The sequence below is a fragment of the Mercenaria mercenaria genome, chromosome 11 (assembly GCF_021730395.1).
Source record: "Mercenaria mercenaria strain notata chromosome 11, MADL_Memer_1, whole genome shotgun sequence".
Taxonomy (NCBI): Eukaryota; Metazoa; Mollusca; class Bivalvia; order Venerida; family Veneridae; genus Mercenaria; species Mercenaria mercenaria.
In genome coordinates this window covers 70597867-70620988 of record NC_069371.1, presented here as the reverse complement: position 1 = coordinate 70620988, position 23122 = coordinate 70597867, and the positions used below count along the sequence as shown (strand labels likewise).

The 23122-nt window shown below is 34.5% G+C and overlaps 3 protein-coding genes across 3 annotated transcripts; all 3 read left to right on the top strand.

The window, feature by feature from the left end:
- The first annotated feature begins 1655 nt into the window (after positions 1 to 1655).
- Positions 1656 to 4935, top strand: LOC123531874 (sarcoplasmic calcium-binding protein-like). Its single transcript, XM_053518324.1, has 3 exons — positions 1656 to 1739; positions 3400 to 3506; positions 4316 to 4935. Exons 2-3 carry the CDS (start codon positions 3406 to 3408, stop codon positions 4755 to 4757), a joined length of 543 nt encoding a protein of 180 aa, XP_053374299.1. The 5' UTR covers positions 1656 to 1739; positions 3400 to 3405; the 3' UTR covers positions 4758 to 4935.
- A 4051-nt stretch (positions 4936 to 8986) lies between these two features.
- LOC123531911 (sarcoplasmic calcium-binding protein-like) lies at positions 8987 to 12096 on the top strand. The gene is made up of 3 exons (XM_045313211.2): positions 8987 to 9121; positions 10636 to 10742; positions 11536 to 12096. Exons 2-3 carry the CDS (start codon positions 10642 to 10644, stop codon positions 11972 to 11974), a joined length of 540 nt encoding a protein of 179 aa, XP_045169146.2. The 5' UTR covers positions 8987 to 9121; positions 10636 to 10641; the 3' UTR covers positions 11975 to 12096.
- Positions 12097 to 16449: 4353 nt separating this feature from the next.
- LOC123532193 (sarcoplasmic calcium-binding protein-like) lies at positions 16450 to 18727 on the top strand. The gene is made up of 3 exons (XM_045313562.2): positions 16450 to 16593; positions 17108 to 17211; positions 18041 to 18727. Exons 2-3 carry the CDS (start codon positions 17111 to 17113, stop codon positions 18477 to 18479), a joined length of 540 nt encoding a protein of 179 aa, XP_045169497.2. The 5' UTR covers positions 16450 to 16593; positions 17108 to 17110; the 3' UTR covers positions 18480 to 18727.
- The last annotated feature ends 4395 nt before the right edge of the window (positions 18728 to 23122 follow it).

The window sequence follows — 23122 nt, the reverse complement described above, 5'->3', positions numbered from 1 at the left end:
GAATATTATACGCAGGCGAATCCTCGCACCAAACATAACAACCGCAAAGATAAATATCTTCCATAACACCAAAAAAATTTCTATCAAGTTTCACCCAAATAATTGAATCATGATGATTTTGTATGATTTCAATTCCATCTTTTAAACATTCTTTATAAAATAATGCTACTCCACCGCTACATCTACGCGCATTTCTATTCTGGAATTTCCTATAAAAGTTGTGAGAAATGTATCCATTTAAGTTAATGTTACTTGAAGAATTAGTCCAGGATTCAAATAAAAAACAAATATCATATTTTGACAAAATGTTAACAAATAAAGGGTCATCGTTCTTGCACTTAGTAAGTCCATTTACATTCCACGACAAGATCGTGAGTTCTCCCCCATCGTGCCCCTATTCCTTGACTGGACGGCCGTCAATGTAGAGAGTGTCGTAGGCAATACAAGCTCTCTTTCCTTGCCCCCTTGCCTCTTTCATCTTTGGTATCAGCTTACGACGCCTGGCAACAACTTCCTGTGGGAACTGTTCAAAAACATTAAAGTTCGTACCGTTTAAATTCTTCCATTGCCGTCGTACAGTCTCGCGGTCCTTGAAGAAGGCGAACTTCGCTATGATAGATCGGGTTTTGCCTGGGGTAGATTGACCCGGCGAGCGATGTACCCGTTCAAACTGCATATTGTTCGCAACCTCCTGAAAGCATAAAACATAACCAAACAACGTAATAGCAGACTCGGTTTGATTGTGTCTGTTAGTGGGACTTAACTACACATTTTAGGCGAAAACTAATATCTCTCAAAAAATTCCTAAAACGTATTGACGTCAGATTTTTGCAAGATACTATTATAAATAATAATAAATATTTCAATAATCTTAACCAAAAGGTACGTTTTAAAACTGTGTTTAGCTCCCCAGTTCATTTATTATCCTGTTTGTGCAACCAAGACAGATAAAGGGAAGTAATATCAAGTTTGCAAACTAGCATTTCTAATGCATTTCAGCTAAAGATATATTTGTTTATGTTAATGTTGGAAAAATACAATATTTCTTATATATTATTCCTTAGGCAAAGTATGTTTATTAAATTTATACATATGCTCAAATAACTCTATCTTTGTTGGGCAACTATGTTAGGAAAATCAAATTTAAAAAATCTTCAGCAAAAATCAAGCATGTATTAAACAGTGAACGTAAATGAGCGTAAACGATCATTTGTAAAACTTTCGATCAAATCTATTTCTTGATCAAAATCTGATTAACAACCTTTAAAGACAGCTGTTGTGAGAGTACTGTAAAGGTTTTTTAAAAAAAATACCTACGTCCGTGTAAGTAAATCAGTAAATAAATTATTCATTGTAATGCCACTGAAAACCTACATTTTTTTTTCATTTTCAATAACAAACGGTTCTAGATAACATTAAATTGCAATTGCGACCCAATAAAAACTGTTACTTTTTATATTCATTTGATGAGTACTTTCTAGATTTTAGATCATATCTAATAATGCATTTTTAAGCTAACATGGGCTTCGTTTATTTGTACATGATTTATTCTTCAATGTAAGTTTTTGCTAACATTAACCCAAATGTTTCTTTATACGAAACATACAGCTTTCTTATCGCCACTACCTTTAAATGGTAGTGAATAAAAAGCGGCAAATTGAAACTAAAATATCAAACGGAAAACCAACCATCATACTGCGTAACACTGATCAACGATTTGGAATATTAAACCAACAGAGGTAGTTTTTCAAACTTATTTCTCTATTAAGATATAATGCATAATTTCAATATTTTTCACTTTTTTTTTTTTGTTACATTTGATGATAATTATCTTTTAAACTAAATCATTCATGAATTACAAAAAAAAAAAAAACGTTTATAAAGGAAACAGTATTCGACATTTCATTTGTTCTCAGTCTTGACATTAATGAAACTTTAGTAGTTTTAAAGGCGGCGGATTATGTCAGCTACTAGAAGACGAGTTTTTTTAAATTACATTCTTGAAAATGTTCACAATTCACACGTGGTATTTGAAGATTACCAGTAAATGGAATTCCGTAAATTTTATTCAATTATATCTTTTTCGCAATAGCATGTTTAACGAAGAACTGAAGATATTCGATCTAAAATAAATGAAAAATACTGTGAAAAGCAAAGAAAAATGTAACGTAAATTTCTACAGACTTTTTATATATATTTGGTCCGTATTCACCAAAATATTTAAGGCTGAACTTAAGAATTTGAAGTCCTATACTAGTATATTATTTCTGCACTGGCATTAATATATTTGTACAAACGATAATAAAATTGTGCATGTCAGTGCATGTGTCAGGTACAGACATCTTAGCAAACTTTTAACAGAAATAGTATATTCTTTATGACACAAACGAAATTTTGCCGTTCTTAACTGGAAATCTGACTTTCAGGCTGCGAACATTGATTAATACCGACACTGCGCATATATACACCATATTTTTAGTTCCATTGTCGCCGTGCAAGCGTTGTTTGATATTTTTATTGTGGTTATCATAAAAAATGTCCATAAAAGATCTTTTAAAAACACTCTATCAACTTAAAACAACAATAGAACAATGGAATTTATATTGTGTGCGAACATCTTTAACATACTGTGATTGTGGCAATATTTATTCCAATAAATAAATATATATATAAATTATTTCGAAGTGTTTGGTGATTTATTTACATTGTTTCATTACTTTTGGGCCTGTTTTTTTTTTTCTTTTCTTTTTTTTTCTTTTTATTTTTTTACAGAATAACGGCTTTGTTACCCACATATGTAAGGTAGAAATTGCTTAAACTTTCTGTCACAAAGTGACAAATACGTCGCTTCCTTTGATAGGAGCTCTCTCAACTACCATTGAGACGTTGGTTATCTATTTAAGGGTCATCGACACTTGTTATTGTCACATGTTATTATCTTAACCTCAGGAAAAAGTATCTTAGTGGGCCAGGGTCAGGGTCTGTCCTTAAACAAGGCACTAACTTGCGTGACTGGAATGAAGTATAACATAAATATCAACAAATCTTTATTTCTTTTTAGTAAGACTTGCGAAAACTGTTAGTAAACAAAACGTGCAAGTCTTGCAAATGTATTTTTACTTATTTTATTAATTAAAGTCGTAAGCAACATATACAATGCAAAAATCGTTCCGAAATCAAAAACATATCAGGTTTAAATAATCTTTATGTATTAATCTGCATAGTTAAAATATTACTTGATGACGAAGATACGCCTTGGCAATAGGTTTTCCAAATTTATTAGTTCTTTTGTTTCCATTCTCTGTAAAACTACATGTATATGTTTCATTTAAACACATGTAACGCAGATATATATTATCTGTAAAGAAACATTATAAACTCATGAAATTTGTTTCCAAGGTAACAATGGCGAACGACTATCTTGTTTCAAAATGGAGGACATGGTTTGGCTTTTTTGATCACAACAAAGATGGAAAAGTTTGCTACGCGGATATGGAAACTGCCAGGTATGAGAAAGAAAATTGATTATACTATTAGCTTACAGAGCCAGAAATAGTTTGTTCAAAATATACCACCGAGGTTGCAAACAACTAGTCGGGAAACACATTTAAATATTTATGTAGACCTATCTCCGTTTCAGAAGCGTCGTATTAGTTCAATTCTCTGGTAGTGTTTGGTTGAATATCTTAAATGTTCACAATGCTTTAAATTTTTATATTAAAACACGAAGAAACAGCTTTTCAAATAGATGTTATGCGCTCTTACATGCATTAGTTTGAAAAGCTCTACTTTTAATATTGCACATAAACTGATATAGTTTGAGCCACAATAGGGGAAGTAATGAAACCAATAGATTCAACAAAACATTCTAGTATATTCAGCAATATACAATCCTTGGACAAATGTTAATGAAAGTAATTATTATTATCAAAAATAGGATTTAAGAAGAAATTAAATTAAATGTATTTTGTGTTCATAACGGAAAATGTGGCAGTCATATTTTAAACAATGGCATTTTGAGCCTTTAAATTAGCTACTTTCACAATAGATAAAAAACGTTTCTGTCAACGTCTCTATTGAAAATCCCCATCAGGAAGATTCAAATCCCTGTGAATGGTCATTACAAGTGTGCCAGCTAGATCGCTAGTGCAGAAATTACTGTTCTGAAAGTGCTCTAAAATCTTCTTTCAAAGTACATTGAAATTAACTTGGAAATAATATAATAAGTATTCTTCTTTACTTTGGAGTGATTATTATTTCAGAAAAAATTAAAATAAAATAAGTAAAACTATTGCAATTTTCTTGTTATTTACAGGGGCAAGTTTACAAATCTACACCATTTGGAAGGTGAGAAGAAAAAGAAATCAAACGATGCCTTCACAAAATGGTGGGTTGAGTACGTTATGTGGGGAAGTCAGGAAATCACCGTAGACCAGTTTATTGAACGCCAAAACGCTGCTTTCAAAGCCGACAAAGAGAAGTTTATTGAAAGAATGCATAAATGCGAGGAGATAATCTGTGGGTTTGTTGATGTTGCAGGGGACGGATACATGTCTGAGCAAGAGATCTTGATCATTTTGAAAGCTGGTGGGTATGGCGACGAAGCCAAAGACAAGAAATTTTTCCAGGAATTCAACCCTAAGGGTGGCAAGATTCCTGTAAAGGAGATGATAGAGTTGTGGACACACTATCTTACATCTGAGGACAGTTCAATACCGGATCCATGCAAGAAGGGATTTGATGATGTCGGCATCTAATTCATTTTGAGTGCAATTTCAATTAAACATTTAGATAGCCTATCTTGCACATAAAAGAAACGGAATATAAAACTATGAAATTAAAGATCATTGTACAGTTGACCTTTATTATTTTGTCATGCATGACGTTATATTTCATATTTGATGCCATTGATAAATAATAAAATTAATCAACTGAGTTGAATAGGAATTTTTACTAAATATACTAGTAAGTGTATGCAAAACTATACACATGTTCACTGTTCTGGTCTTCAAACATATTCTTGTAAATAACGATGTCCGTGAAGTATTTCTAATGTCCGATAGTACGAAAGTTAAATGACGGCTGATCAACCAATCCGCCCGTCTGAATGCCCACTTGTTCGGAGACCCACTATTCCATAACTTAAATAAAAAAGCAGATCCGTATAATAGTCCAAATATTTCATTAAACAACTGGTTGATTGAAGATCTTTAAGTGCAAAGTTCTCATGTCTTGTACTTTTTTTGTATATTTTTGCAACGGCTATAACTGACACTGTACTCTTAAAACAGCATGTCTTTTATCATTGCCGTAAAATCTGGAAAACATCTAGGAGTTTTATCCTCATGAGAAAAGAATACTTTAAGTAGCATTGTGTAACGTGTCAAGTGGGAGTAGAAAGACAGTAATGAAAGATGCAAAGACAGAATCCCACTTAAAACTTTTAACAATAAAGCCGTAGTTACGTTTGGTTTCAACAGTGTTTATTGATATAGTTACAATTGTTTTACAAATATACAAACATAGAGGATTGAGTAGGAAGATGTAAGCTGTATTAGAAACTCTCTCCGTAATTACGTTTGTCCGGCATATATTCCTATCCGGTGACTGGTCGGCACCCAGTAACCATAGTAATTATGTGTAAATATCTGATGCGTATCCAATCAACATCAGGGATTTTCCAAGGCGAACTTCCAAAAGTCAAATTACTTGTATCTCTACATCGTAGTTTGTGTGATAAAGGTCTTTAAAATGTAACCAAGCAAAATAATAGTAGGATTTCTTTTACTGAGTCTAGTCATGAGAAGTAATAAAAAATGGAAATAGCAAAAGCTGATTGTTTTACACTGATGAATGAGTCAATTCTACTAGAAATTTTTTATCTCACGCCAATTTTCGTTGTTTTGCTTGTTGGGTTTAACGTTATGCCGACACATTTGTCTGTAGGTCAAATGGTAATTTTACAGCTTTTTATTGCGAAGGAAGACTCCAAAGTGTCCCTCTAGACATTATTTCATTAAGGGCGGGCACCCGGGTAGAAATAAGCTAATTTAGAGACAGTTCTCATATAAATCTAATCGCATAACTTTTGCCACTAACCTTAATGACTGGATTCTTGATTTTCAATGGATTTCGAATGCCTGAAAAGAATTGTTGGAGCTAGTTGTTGTCTCTGCAACCCGGCTAAGTACAATGAAGTTCATCTCCTACAGCGCTGTGTATTATACAGGTTCCAACTTGCATTAATATTTCTTTGATTCTGTTTAATTACAACAAAATTAATCATTGTGATCATTAAAATCCTCCCAAAGCGTAGTTTTCCAAAATTGCTAAATAATCTAGCGTTTACATCACTATAGTATTAACAGATCTACCTGGTAACCTCAAGATTGTGCCATGACTAGAACACGACAGAGTAAATAAAATATATAAAACGATCTTTTGGAAGCATGGAACGCAAACCAATAAAATAAGAGCAGATTCGGTTTGATTGTGTCTGTCCAAGAAAGGTAAAGAAATGGGAAAAGGCCAGAAAATGTAATAACACTGAGTCCATGTATGGGGAGATCTTTTTCTGCCTACACGTGACACAATTATATCATAATTATAGCAGATTCGGTTTGATGCAGTCGTGACAAGTAATGAAATGTGCGACACACCTAAGAATCTCTCCACTATCATATTGCCCCTGTGCTAAAGGCACTCAATTGGGTACCCGTTAGATAAGGAGTGCAGTACAAATGTTGTATGTGATCGTTACCCGTGCTATAGTAAGGACATTGTAGATTCTATTTTATTTTGTTGGGTTTAACGTCGCACCGACACAAATATAGGTCATTATGGCGAGTTTTCAGCTTTGATGGTAGAGGAAGAACACAGATGCCCCTCCGTGCATTATTCCATTACGAGCGGGCACCTAGGTAGAACCACCGACCTTCCGTAAGCCAGCTTGATGGCTTCCTCACATGGAGAATTCAACATCCCGAGTGAGGCTCGAACCCACATCGATGAGGGGCAAGTGACTGGAAGTCAGCGACTTTAAACACTCGGCAATGGAGGCCCCAGGACATTAGGTTCGTGCAATAAGGCGATATATTTATCGTGTTTCATCCTAGACAAGTGAGTAGGAGAGACAAATGTCTTCCGGCTAGTACGCGTCCAAATATATCTCAAATTGTACACATTCTCTATATTCTATTCTTTTCAACGAAGCAGTGTGTTTTCACACATAACAATCGAGTATCCTTCAAAATTTCGAAAAACCGCTCCCCTGTCACCTAATTGTACTTGTGTGATCATATAAAGATAGCGTCTCAATGGAGAAAAACCAAGGACAAGTGCATTTCAGGTCTGTATCTAAACGTTGATAACAGTGTTATTCAAATAATATTATGTGTGCATATTAGAATAAAATTAGCTCCTTGACTTGTTTGTGAAATAGTTAAATCATACATATGAGTATAATGATTATCAGTTATAACTAGGTTCAGGTTTGTGTTTATTACAGCTAAATTTAATTCAGTTACACTTTTCATTTTCTTTTATATGTTCCATCACCTTCATTTTCTACCTGTTTAGGTGATTGAAACGTTATGTTTAATTATAATAACATACGAATTCATCAAGACAATAAACAGTTACAGTCTGATTACGACACAGTGTCTTGTCGTAATATTTTATATTATTATACCTCACTTTTGTCTACAATGATAAAATCCCATTACCCATAAAAGAGATATTATGACTATCAAACACATTTTCAAACTTTTTGCCACGTGACCGAGCGAAAGTGACTGTCAGGTCATGTGACCGCACTGATATATTGAATGTCATATAAGGGCAAATAACTGCTTCAATGTTTTCAGCCAAATCATGAAATGATTGCCTCCCTTGTACACATATAGTAGTGACGTCACTGTTTAATGTGTAAACAGACGATTCAGACAAAAGTTGAAACAGTTGAATTAAATGAATTAAAAACTTTTTTTAAAACTTTTTTATGTACTTAATTTTGTTCGGTATAATAAAATAAATATCATATGGCAGCGTGTGTGACATTGATATTGTCAACCCTCGAAACAGAATGTCACCACTCGGCTTTCGCCTCGGGTGACATTCTGCCCTCGGGTTGACAATATCAATGTCACACACGTTGCCATATGATACTTATATAATATAACGTCGCTGTATAACCAAATAGAACAGACGTTTTATAATTCACACTTTACTTTATATTCTAACTCGGCCCGATTTATTTCCCTATTAAACAAAGGAGTGCGCTATTATGCAACATATATACTACTTGTACGTCACAATTATTACCGTCATAGAGGTGCGTTGGGTAAAAAAATGATACAAAATGCAAATGTTTTGTAGATATCTGGATATAATACTTCCTGATAACGTGTAAGAATCGAATTGATATATCACTAATGGTTATTTGCTCTTCACAAATTCAATGTCGTTCAGATGCGTGTTATTATACCACTCGGGCTGCTTCTTAGTGATATATTTCTACCTCATCCAAACGATGAAAAGACTCAGTCAAATCGAGTCTAGTCTGCTACTATTTTGCTTGGTTGTATTCTACGCTTCCAAAGGATTTTCATATAGATTTTATTAACTATCACAAAAACTAAATTCTTCCTGTATTTGGATACAGTGTTGTTATATTTTCTGGTCCTTTAGGATCATGGAGTCCGTTCAATATCTATGTAATAGAGTTCTGCTTCAGCCGGTGCTAGGGGTCGTGAGAGGTGTTGCACTTTCCATCACCTCTCATGAACAGACTCAAACCGAGTCTGCTATTATTTTGCTTAGTTGCATCCTATGCTTCTATCAACGACAAATCACTGTTTGTGATAAATTACTTCTTAACTAAAGTCAAAATCTAGTCTTAATTACAGTATCACTGGAGGTACCTTAGAGGATCGTTTGAAAATGGATGTAAATAAAACATCCTTGAACTGTGAACTATGAAATGCCTAGGACATGTTTGTGTATGAAAAGTGGGTCGACCAATGTCTTTTAAGACGTGATAAGATTGATAATTTTCTAGTTAATGCATACTGAATCCAGTCAACTAAAATACATCTTGGAATAGGTTTTATCTCCAGCTCAGGTAATCATTTTAGATTGTATCTGATTATTTCTGCGAAGTTTTTTTGTTAGTTCTCCTATTTTGTTTTATTTGAAATGCTTCACTTTAACCTTCATTTATGTACGATTTTTCACATATATTTCAACGATTTTTCACATATATTTCAAAGGTGGATTAGTCGGCGAAAACTTTTTTTATTAATTGTAGAAACGATATTTCAAGCATTTTATTGACAGAGTGAGTGAATTTTTCTTAGAGGGACATGCCGGCCTACAGATGAGCACCAATATTTCATTTCTTAAAGCTGAAAGCAAACGATAAATCAGTATTGTTTTAAATTCCAATAGCATGGCTAACTCTTTTTATATTTTTTTACATATTTCATTGACTAAAAGAGCATTATAGTATAGCTAATTATTTTAATGCGTGATAATGTCTGTTAATTAATACTTTCAAGTCGATGTTATTTCATAGATATACATATATTACTTTAATTATGAAACATTTCTGGAAAATATATCACTTTTAGTAAAATTGATATTCTTTGTACATTTATTTTTTATTTTACTTTTTATGGAACATCCTTTTACAGCGCCAAATTACAGCGCCAAAAAGTTTGGATAACATCAATAGGTGTTGTAACACTTTTTTTCTGCGAACAATCATCACGTAATTGATGTTTTCATATATCTAATGTCAGTTATCATGTCTTCTTTTATCACTCGGTGATGGAAATACGCGTGTCATGATAAATTTAAAGTATATGATAGTACTAACAATTTCAGTGGTCTGGATCCATGCTAGTCGCAAAGCCACTATGTTGGTTTTCCCATGGCACGGCTCACATTACGAAACTCATAAATTTACAGTGACAAATAATCATACGGAAGTATTTTAATAATGGTTAATTGCAGTATCACCGGAAGCAATCAACAGTTTATCTATAAAATCCATTAAGAAAATAGTTCAAGAGACATTCAAAGAAATGGTAATACTATTAAAAGCTTAAGACACGATGTTGAAACGTTCGGCAAAAGGGTTTTCTAGGCGTTTTCTCCTGTTGACGGTAATGTGCCCTTACACTCGCTGCTAGGATACTGGATCCATTTTCTTACGAGTGAAGATAGTTCAGGGCATTTGAACAAGTTCAACGTTTTTGTCCATTAGTTCTTACATATTATTAAAATGTAGATTAATATGGGGAAAAACTTATTTATTACATGTTTTTCATGAGATGTTTTTACATCTTATATCAAAATGTATTTCATTTATCATGCTTATGAACATCATACCTTACATATTCACTCGTAAAAATATCGCATCTGGTGTTCACTCGTGAAATATATTTCAGTCTTACAAGGAAACAAACACATAACCTCTATTTTGTATAAGTTGGCCAATAAACATAATTTTGGCACTGAACATTACTAATATGTATCATTTTCCAACCATTCAGACGCGTTTTCAGTACCTTGTACAATACATTACGAATAGTTTAGGAGACAATGTAATAACTTCCAAGAGCGTTGTTTCAGATAACTATGGCGAATGACTACCTGGTCTCAAAGTGGAAGAAATGGTTTGGTTTGTTCGATAATAACAAAGATGGTAAGGTGTGTTATGCTGATATGGAACTAGCCAGGTATAGTTACTACGAACTAAAATACTTTGATATAAATGTGCTTGTTGATCTTGTAACTTCTCCCTTGGTCTAAATGAAAATAAAAATAGTAAACTGTTAAAAGTGCTGAACGCCAATCATGCGGTGTGTCTTAAAACGCTCAGGTCATGACCGCTTTCATAAAATGTTTTATAACATTACATAATGATAGAATGACCCAAAATCTTTAGAACGGTGTTAACAACATGCCCTTATATATCATGTTTTGATAGACATTCTCGCAGAAGTGTCTTTAAATTATTATTGAATTTTAAGAACAAATCTGAATAACGATAGTAAATTAAGCAAAATATTTACGAAGTTAGTAGCCTCCTGAAGATTTTCTGTATTATATTGGTAAAAGATAAAAGGTAAGAAGCACAGAGCAACCCAAAGTAAGTTAACGTTCATTAGATTCAAGATCTAGTAAACCGAATTATTTCCACGGTTACATGCGCACATAGTGATGCCATTATTTTGACGACAAAAGCTGCATTCTTCGTGACCTATATTGTATTTGTTGATAAGGTGCACTATCCTTGATAATTTCGCAATAGTAGGCAAAAAAATATCTTACATTCCTGACTATGTCTGGCTTGTGTTTCCAATCCGCGGGACAGTGCGCGGATAACAGAAGAAACCTTGCTAACATTCCTTCTGCGCTGTCCCTCAGGTAAAAAAAACTGACACGGGAAGGCATGTAAAATCACTATAATCTACAATGCCTTCAGCAATTTTTCTCTTACTACATGTATTTGTTTTTGTGTATTTGCAGGGACAAATTTTTAAAGCTGCACCATTTGGAAGGCGAAGACAAAAAGAATGCTAATGACAAGTTTACCAAATGGTGGTGCAAATATGTCATGTGGGAAAAGCCAGAAATAACTGTAGAGGAATTCGTAGAATGTCAAAATACGGCTTTCAAAGCTGATAAGGACAAATTCGTAGAAAGAATTAAGACTTGCCAAGATGAAATAGGGGATTTCGTTGGCACTGCGCACGACGGTTTTATATCGGAAAAAGAAATTGTTATAATATTCAAAGCTGAAGGCCACGATGATGAAGCGCTCGACAAAAAGTTTTTTGCGCATTTTTCTCCTGTCGGCGGGAAAGTGCCACTAAATACGATGATTGGTTACTGGATCCATTTTCTTACGAGTGAGGACATTTCCCTGCCGGATCCAGTTCAGAGAGCTTTTGAGGATGGCATATAAACAAGTTAAACGCTGCTTTTGTCCAATAACGTTCAAATATTTATGGAAAAGCAGATTAATGTAAACATATTAGAAGATGGATTTTCTTATGGCTTTTTAAATTGGTAAATGTACATAAAGTACCTACACGTGTTACTTTGTCAGTTTCCTATTCCATTCAGTCCATAGAACGTATTAAGAACGGTGGTATGCAGAACATGTTTAACTCTCCTATCCGCTTACTGTACGCTTATACAAATTTGTTTAATAAATTGGCTTATAAACGCACTTTTTGGACATGATATTACTTACATACGTATCATTTTATAATCTGACTTAGTCCTGAGAGCTTCGGTAATATCTCCTATTCACTTAATGTACATTCGATTTTTACACATCTACAATATAAATAATACAAAGTGAACATAGATGACGGAAGGATATTCTCCGATCATATGCGTTATTCAGAATTAGAGATAGTTCTTGCCCTAGGTACATTTCATTTAAATACGACTTATGTTTACAGCATAATTCAAACATTCCGTTTATCATTCTTGAATTTTGCTCCTACAAAAGCCTACACCATGCTTATTCAGACAGAATGGAATAGCTTATTCATACAGAACGGAATAGATGACAGATCATTCTGCAACATTTTGCAGATGGATTGATGTTTTCTGCTTTGCAACTGAATTCCTCCTATCACTTCGTCAATGTCTTTATATTCTTTTCAATAGTTGCGAAATTATTGAAAACAACTGATACTTCAGGTACCGAAGGGAAATAGTAAAAAAAATTTTAAGTACTGTTTTTATGCTCTACACTGCCGCTAACAAGTCTCTCGAATAATCCCAGTTTCATTGATAAGTTGCGGTAGTTATTGGATATATGCTCCAGACAAAGAAACACTGAAATGGTGCTACAGTATACGGCATGTAGCAAATTCAAATGGCCGCAACTCCGAGTAAAATCACCAAACCCCATGCAGCGCGTATCCTGTTTGTAGTAAAGTTTCCCTTGAAGTTTCCATGATATTCTACATGTTTCTGTGAGACATTTCTATGTAGACTTTATAACTGAAAATCATGGAGCAATAACTATAAAAATCATTATATATCCCCCACCACCATTGAGAGAGATATTTCGTTTTTGCCCTTCACACTTCATTTCCATAACCATTTGACCTAGACCCTTCATACTTCATAGGGTGATAGTGCTTACGTAGGTGATGACCCCTATTGTTTTTTGGGATCACTCAATCAAAGGTCAAGCTCACAGGGACCTGAACATGGAAAACTGTTCCTATCAATAATATGAGAACCACTTGACCCAGAATGTTGAAAATTCATAGGATAATCGGACATGCAGAATAGGTGAAACCTGTAGATTTTGGGGTCACTTGATTGAAGGTCAATGTCACAGGGGCCAGAACACGGAAAACCGTTTCCGATCAATAAGTTGAGAACCACTTGACCCAGAAACTGCATGGCATGATTGGACATGAAGAGTAAATGACCTCTATTGATTTTGGGTCAACTGATTAAAGGTCAAGGTTACGGAGGCTAGAAGATACATGGAAACCCGTTTCCAAAACAATAACTGGAGAACTGTTTGACCTAGAACCTTCAAACTTCACAAGTTGATAGGGCTTACGCAGTTGATTACCCCTATTATTTTAGGGGTCACACAATTAAATGTCAATGTCACAGGGGCTTGAAAATGGGAAACCGTTTCCAATCAGTAACTTGAGAATCACTTGACCCAGAATGTTGAAACTTCGTGGCATGATTGGACATGCAGAGCAAATAAAACCTTGGTAACCTGATCGAAGGTCAAAACCACAGAGGCCAGAATATGGAAAATCGTTTCCAATCAATAACTTAAGAACCATTTGACATAGAACCTTCAAACTTCATAGGGTGATGGGACTTACGGAGTAAATGACCCCTACTGTCTTTGGGATCATTCAAATAAAGTTCAAGATAACAGGGGCCAGAATACGGAAAACAGTTTCCAATCAATAACTTTAGACCCATTTTGCCCAGAATCTTGACACTTCGTAGGATGACTGGACATGCAGAGTAAATGACCCTATTGAGTTTGGGGTCAATTGATCAAAGGTCACAGGTGCTAGAACATGAAAAACGGTTTCCGATCAATAACTGAACCATTTGACCTAAAACCTTCATCCTGATATGGCTTACGAAGTAAATGCCCGTCACTTGATTTAAAGGTCAATGTCAGAAGGGCCTAACAATGGAAAACCGCTTCCGATCAATAACTTGAGAACTGCTTGACCCAGAAACTTTATAGGAAGATCGGAGGAGCTATATGCTCTATGGGGGGAAACTGAGACCGTAAAAATGCTGGTTTTGATATAATATCAGATTAACTTTACTTAAAAATGCTTACTAAGCGACCCTTACAGTCAGTTACTAGTACTGGAAATTAGGAACCTATTATACATTAGGATAGCTGAAATTGATTTGTAGTTGATCCCAAGAACTTATATACAGTAATATTTGAAAGTTTTTAGTTGGATCTGCAACGAATCTTTGAAAGCTTTTATACGTTAAGATGGTTAAGCTATATCTGTAAAGGATTTTGAAGGACTTTATGCCTTAAGGTGATTGAACAATATTTGTACTGCGTCCTGGAAACTTTCATACATTAAGGTGGTTGAACGGAAGTTGTACTGGCTCCTAAAATCTTTCATACATTAAGGCAGTTGAACAGGATTTGTACTGGGTCATGAGAACATTCATGCATTAAGGCGGTTGAACAGGATTTGTACTGTGTCCTGAACACTTTCATACATTAATGCAGTTGAACAGGATTTGTACTGGATCCTGAAAACTTTCATGCATTAAGGTGGTTGAACAGGATTTGTACTGCGTCTTGAAAACGTTCATGCATTAAGGCAGTTGAACAGGATTTGCACTGCGTCTTGAAAACGTTCATGCATTAAGGCAGTTGAACAGGATTTGCACTGCGTCTTGAAAACTTGCATGCATTAAGGTGGTTGATCTGTACTAGATCCTGAAAACTTTCATGCATTAAAGCAGTTGAACAGGATCTGGACTGGATCCTGAAAACTTTCATGCATTAAGGCGGTTGAACAGGATTTGTACTGCATTCTGAAAACTTTTATGCATTAAGGCGGTTGAACAGGATTTGTACTGGATCCTGAAAACTTTTATGCATTAAGGCGGTTAAACAGGATCTGTACTGGATCCTGAAAACTTTCATGCATTAAGGCAGTTGAACAGGATCTGTACTGGGTCCTGAAAATTTTCATGCATTAAGGCGGTTGAACAGGCTTTGTACTGGGTCTTGAAAACGTTCATGCATTAAGGCGGTTGAACAGGATCTGTACTGCGTCCTGAAAACTTTCATACATTAAGGCGGTTGAACAGGATTTGTACTGGATCATGAAAACGTTCATACATTAAGGCGGTTGAACAGGATCTGTACTGGATCCTTAAAACTTTCATACAATAAGGCATTTGAACAGGATCTGTACTGGATCATGAAAAAATTCCATACATTAAGGCGGTTGAACAGGATCTGTACTGGATTCTGAAATCTTTCATACATTAAGGTGGTTGAACAGGATTTGTACTGGATCCTGAGAACTTCCATACATTAAATCATCTAAGGAGGTTGAACTGGATCTGCACTAGATATTTGAAAGATTTATTTCATATTAAAAAGGTTGAATCTTGAAAACTTATACATCAAGGTGATTCTTTGGAAAGCCTGTTCTGAACTGAGAAGTATACAGGGCACGTGAAAAAGCCGATCCAACATTATTGAGCATTTAATTGACCTCAGCCATCAGACAGTACAAATAAGTTAAAGATAAATTTCATTCAAACACTATTTTTGGTAACAACAGCATATACGTTGACCTCAGGTTACCTGCATCATGAATGCAGTATCTTAGATAACAGCAGATTGACGTCTTACTGTTTAAAAAGGTAGATTGACTAAATTTGAATTATCTAATAATAGACTTGTCACATAACATATTATTATTACTGCAAGTTCTATGAGCAGATGGTGTCAAATTTCTAACCTAATGGGATTCTTTGCCATGACGTTGAATCCACATGAAGACGCCTTCTGACAGTTCTTGTAGAAAGTTTTTTTTTTTATCATTTTTTGGAAAATGATATGGCTTAATCGTCAAAATATAAGTTGTGTGTGCGTGAAATTCTCATCTCTTCAACCGCAGTGAATGATGTATTAAGTCAACCAGATACTTCTTGATCTTGGCTTTAAATCCGTTTCCAAATTATTTCAATTGTACGTAATTGTTAGATATTCTTAATGTTGTTGGACTTTGGTCGAATCTTACATTTTTTCCGCATTTACCTACGATTGCCTACAATCACGCATTCATCTCTGGTGATAAATTAGTTCACCTTTTTGCCAAAGATGGATGGTCAATGTGTAATCTTTATGCAGATATACTACATCATCCTTTAACTTTGTTTTCGCTGTTATATCTTAGGTTATACAGATAAATTATCCATGATATAATCAGTTAATTGTATTTAGATGTATCCAGAACATTAAGTTAGGTTGCAATTAATTCGCTTAAGAAGCTATTAGTTTAGTAGAGACGGAATTCCAAGGTATGTCTTTTCACATTTCTGTACTACTGTTTTACATTTTTGCTAACGTTGTCAATTTTAACCACTACAGTACAAATCTACAAAGTAGTATGTGTGCGTCAACCTGAGACTCTGAGTTCAGAAAAGACTTCAACTAAATATTTTGCACTTTCTGCAACAGCTACTATATATCAGTTTTGGTAACTATAGAAATGTTTACGGTTGTAATCATTTCATCTGTCAAATTCAAGTACATGAACAGAACTAAATATTATTTTTACGTATTGTATGTGTCTTGAAAAGTGGAGGTCCATGTACATTGTAAAATTAATATAACAAACAACGGCTAATCAGACAGATGGCCGTAGCATTTAATTAAAAAGTAACAACTCATGGTGAAAATGACCATCTTTGCACATTTGTAAGCATGTGTGTTTATGAATACCCTTATTCCACCAATATAATCCCATCGGTATAAAATAAACTTAAATAGAATATCAAAAATGTGTCAGCATTCCAATGTGAAATATTTCAGATAATGGCCAGTGACTATCTGATATCGAAATGGAAGCTGTGGTATACATGGTTTGATATCAATAATGATGGTAAAGTCGATTTTGAAGATGCTGAAGCTGAACGGTTAGTGACATTTACAGTTTAGATTCTCTAGGAAAGATAGCCTGGCTCCCTGGTTGCATGGTTGTATTTATATAAATATTGGAAAGATTTTATAAGAAAATGCTAAACCTCTAAAATAGTACAATTTTATCTGATGGCAGAACCATACCTATCTTTGGAGCCAGGCGCAATAAAAAATATCAATGTAGAAACAACCTTCTGTAGTAACTTCCCTCTTAATGAAGAAAACTAATACATGTAAATAAGAACAAATATAGGGACGGGAACCAGTCTATAGGAAAGATAATACGTTACCAGTTGACTGTTTTCATGTTACATGTTACAGTATTTTGGTACGCTTGTGTTTTCATAAGAAAACTGAATGAAGGTAGGCTTAAATGAAATATAGCGTTATCACAGAGCCCTCCATGTATCCGTTAGTCCAAAGCTAAGTGTTTTGATTTAAATAATCTACATATGATATAATTCCCGGGAAAAAAGCGGCAGAACATGTTCTATGAAAAAGTTACAAATAACAGTTTTGTGTCCTATTCTATGTGTCAACTATGCTTTAATTAAGATAATCATCGGCTGTTCTGGTACAGTAAGGTTATGCTCAAGATGGAAAAGTTAGCCTCCCTCTAGGCAATATCGGTGGTTTTGAAAAACATAAGAACTTCCAAGAAAATATGGGCGGCATCGATTCTGTTTTAACCACACTTAGTAATGATGTACGTATTTGATTATTTAACTTAACTATTAATTCATTCAAACAAACATCGTTTGAATGGACCTAAAAATTATAAAATTAAACTGTCCCAAATTCATGAGAATCATTTTCTGTGAACAGGTCAAAGTTCAGTAAGCTTCATCACCTTAGTGATGAGGAGAAGAAGTCGGTCATGGAGGAATTCGGCAACTGGTGGAAAGAGTACATCTTGTGGGGACAGGCTGAAATGACCGAACCTAAGTTCGTAGAGTTGATGAACGATGCTTATAAAGCCGACAAAGCCAAGTTCTTGGAGAGGATGCAAACATGCTTTGATAAGATTTGTAATATTGTCGATACAAACAACGATGGGGACATATCGTTGGAAGAGTTCAACATTATTATGAGGTCGGCCGGACACAAGGATAAATCATTAGATGAAAAATTCTTTGAAAATTACAAGCCTGTCGATGGAAAGGTTCCAATCAAGGTCATTTCAGACTCGTGGGTTCAGTTTACTACCTGCGAGGACAGCACGAAACATGATTTAGTAAAGGCCGCTTTTGAGTTTGGTGTCTAATAAAGACTAATATTTCAGACAAAAAACTGATACAAAAGAAGTACCTGAAGTTTTACTCCGTACTCTTAATTAGTTTTACAAAATCGTATCCTTTGCAATAGTTTAAATCAGTGTGCATATTTGCCTTTGATACAAATTAATTAATTCAGTGAAGGTTCATACTGAAATATGCGTTCTGCTTAATGCTTTACAAATACATGTATATATTATATATGTAGTACAAACAAATAAAATGAAAAGGAATCAGGCTTATCACTTATTTCAGAGTAGAAACTGTTTGGGTAAACCGGCTGCCATATGTGTAGATCTTTGTCATTAAATTGCGAGTACAGTTTGTGTGTTTAGTTTGGATTTAACGTCATTTTTCAACAGTATTTAAGTTATGTAACGGCGGGCAGATAACGTGACCAGTGCTCCTAGATTCTATACCAGTACAAACCTGTTCTCCGCAAGGAACAACTTCCCCACATTATTCAGCGACGGAGGCCTGCACGGATCAGGCTGATATTGGTCTACAGTCTACACTGGTCGCAAACGCAGAATCACTTGCCACCAGCAGGCTAGAGGTTAACAACTCTATAAACATAAGTTCTTAATTATAAATGTACTTCAGCCTAGCTCTTAACAAAGCTTATTAAGTTTCAGCTCATGAGAGCGGGAACAAGTCCCTTAGCCCGCACCTGGGCACCTCTCTCCTGATCACAGAGTATATTGAGTTTATAAAGGATTATACAGGAAAACATAGCAGACACATTATTTCACTTCCTGCCCACCTGGTAATTAAACTTGGATATTAAGGGGACGCATATTGCTACATTCACAGTTCATACAGAAATGCGGAAGGGGTGCGTATTCAAGAAATCAATAGTGGGAAAATAAAAAACATATTCCTAAACTGATATAATACTGATGGACACCTGTAATATTCAGTATTTTGTGGATAAGGATGTGGTACTATGAATGTAATAGGAAAACAGAGGTCTTTGTGAAAGTACATTCAACACAAAATATTAAGCTTTTGTGTAAGGAAAAAACAGGTTTTTTACAATAAAAGTGTTCCAAATAATGTTGAAGGGATGAGATTTTCTTTCTAACACACCAGGTTTGCTTAAACATGTAAAAATTTAACGCCACGTCAGTTCATTTCGGGATGGACGCCATATTTCTCATTGATAAAAAATGTAAACAAACAAATCAGAGTGGGATTGGCATTGCAAGTGCATAACATGACATTCTACACAATGAATACCTTAGAACAGATATCTAAGATGCTACACAGGTCAAGCGGGTTAAATGCATAATGTCGATCACTTGAAATTCATCTTGAAAAGGTGGTTAATTTTAGTTTATTTACATGGTTTTTAATTTTCCCACGACTTCTCGGCGATTCACTGCAAATGTATTACTGCGCCGGACGAAAGGTAACTCTAATAAACAACGGGAGACAACTTAGGTGTCAGCACGTGTACGATTTTTAAAAAAACATGTCGATGATTATAATTTCTCATCAAATAATGAATCCTATTCAGATATTCGTCTTTAATATTATAAAATTATTAATTTCTGTGGACATTTGTCAAAAAATATTACTTGCAGTGGACTACTTTGCGCATTAAACTGGTTTCCGATTCAGTTGTGCGGCACTTCCGTTATACTTTTTGACAACAATAACAAAACACAAAATGAGTCAATAAAGTCACTTATAAACCGACTGCTACTTAAATCAGTGTAGTAAAGTTGTTGTTACAACATTATACATGTTCGTTACGTTATGAGATAAAGTTTATCTTGAACTGCATAATCCATTAATAATTACGTTTAGATGATATTGCATTTACAACTTATTTGACACCGTTTTTTTTACGTGAATGACAGCATTCTCGTGCAACTCGTGCAAACAGAGTTATGAAAAGTATGGTGGAGAATTCAAGGACAAATTATAAATGACATTAAAGTGAGGATAACTATATATTCGTCCAGTTTTGATCATTGACATTCCTGCTGTGTATTAGTAACTTTTGTGAACAAGATTAGAATGTTACTTTTGCACATATACACATCGATTGGACCTCTCAACCAAATTTCATACCTTATTTTAGGGATTTTTAAGACAATACATTTTCAAAAGTTTGTTGAATGTGTTTTGATATTTAAGTGCATTGTAGTTCATGAATACCAAGTTAAAAATTAATAATGGCATCATTTCTAGGCCTTTATTGTAAGCCACTAGACTTCTGTAACGATAAATGTTTAATGTATTAAGGGGAATATACTCTTTTAGTTTTGGAATGTGGCATTCCTTGACCACCGTATCTTTTCTTATGCACTACTTTGTAAACAAACTAAATAATGTGTTTTAGCTCACATATGCTAAGTGAAAAGCAAGACAGTGAACTTATTTCACATTCTTTCTTAAAATTAGAATCTGTAGGACATTGATAAATGTTTGGACAAGGTGAAGCACTATTATTTTCGCACCAAAATGTCTTAATTGTTGACTTTGAATGTACACAAGAAGTCTTATGTAATTCAACAATAACTTTCTTGTTTCAGTTTTTCTCATTTTCATTTTAGTGAGCAATCCTTTGTGAACTTACAACAGTTGAAACAGTATTCATTTCATTTACCAAAACCTTGTACTTTTTTGCAGGTAAATTTTATAATACCCCACCCACTTTTTTCTAATTTCAAAGTATGCGTCCCCTTAACGGATGTTTTACACCCCGAAGCTACTGCAAAGTTGACAAGTTTCGTCTGACTTTTGAAATGTACAGTTAAAATCTTAATTATCCGAAAGAAATACCAAAATAGAAAAGTATAAACTTAGATATTACATTACAATCATACATTCATCGATAATTACCAAGGGCAGGTCTTAAAGTATTTTAACCCTTTAATATTTAAGACATCAAGTAAATTTTTGATGCAGTCTATATACTTACGGAAACCACATCACCAAATAAATGATTGGACTGACAGTGGCTCAAAATTGGTTTGCATACACTTACAAATCTTCTAAAGCAACACAATATATTTTGACAATGGCTACTCTTATTAGGGATTGAGTATAGGGCATTTGCAGAGAGGAGACCATAATTTCGAAAACTTGAAAGGATTAATTTTCAAAAATTAGATTTACTCTCATTTTTTGCATGCAGCTTTTAAATATATTGCAAACAGAAACAGAAGCATTTATTAAATCCCAGGAAAAACATGAGCGCAAATTCAATAAATTATAAATAGCTATATAAGTGGTAGTTTGTGTGCCATAATGGAAACTGTTATCAAGCAAATGTTTTTCTTGGGATTGAAGGATTAAGATAACAAATTTATGCTTTTCTTTTGTATTTTAATTACTCATGGATTGTGCTCATCAATTGTTTTATTGTTCCTTCTGTTTAGAAAGCATCTGATCACAAAATCTGTTGTCATTACAACTCAACTCAACTCAGCTCTTCTTTTATTTCAACCCAGGTACATTTACATATACAGCAAGAGCATAAAACAAAACACATTCTATTCAATATACTGACAAGCTGGCCAGTTAAACTCCGTGACCTTAGAAATAACCCCTGACATTAAAACTATTCCTTCCAAATTGAGGCGACTCTGTGGTTGAATGCACTCTCTGTGTGGTTGAATGCGCTCCCGGATTACATATTACTGCAAAATTTCTAAAACGGACGGTTTTATCATTCAATATGGACAATACCACTTCTTATCTGAAGGGGTGTTCACTGAAAATACAGTCTGCACTGGTAGCAAAGGCAAAATCACCTGTCGCCAGCAGGCTCTGTTATCAGAACATTTCTGCAGGAAGGTCTAATACGTATCAGTTGTTCCAGATTTCTGTAGGAAGTGTTGTCATGATAAAATGAAAATTTATTAGTGATGGTATTTCATTGGTTTTCAAGTAACATCAACACCAAATGTCACGAGAGAAAGCAGACACAAGGGGGAAGTCACCCTCCTGCAAGCTAAATATGTGCTATGTAAAATATTTCGACTTTGCCGGAAAAGAAAGACAAATGCTTCGGTATAAACAAACAATATTACTCACATACGATTTACTACAATGAAGTTCATAATATTAACTCATTGTACCATTAAATTTTGCTTAGCTAAGTAATTTACATCTAAAATACTTCGAGGGGTTATTCAAATAACATTAAATTGTCATTTTCAGAGGGTGTTTTAACAGGAATATTACATATAAGTTGGCAGAGAGGAATATTTCAATTTTTGTATACACGCTTTGTTCGAGACATTATTCCCATAAACGTGGTGGACAAGTTTGGAGAACATTGGGTATCTAGAGATCTGACACTCATTTTAGCAATTTTGAGTAATTCAAGCTCCGTAACTCTACAGGCATGGTAGGATCCAGCAGCTGGTTTACAAACTTTGCCTAGAAATGTCCAGAGACATCAGGACCTAGTTCCGGGAACATTAGAATACAACTGCCCAAGTTTAGAAAGTGGACGATGTCAATTTTTAAATGTTGAATAATTCAAGGTTCATAATTCCTGGGGCTTGAAGGATCCATCTCTGGTTTCCGAACATGGCTGACATACTATGCCCATAAACAGTTTGGTGAACATTGGATAAAACTGCTCAAGTTCTTACAGCTGCTGGGGATTCCA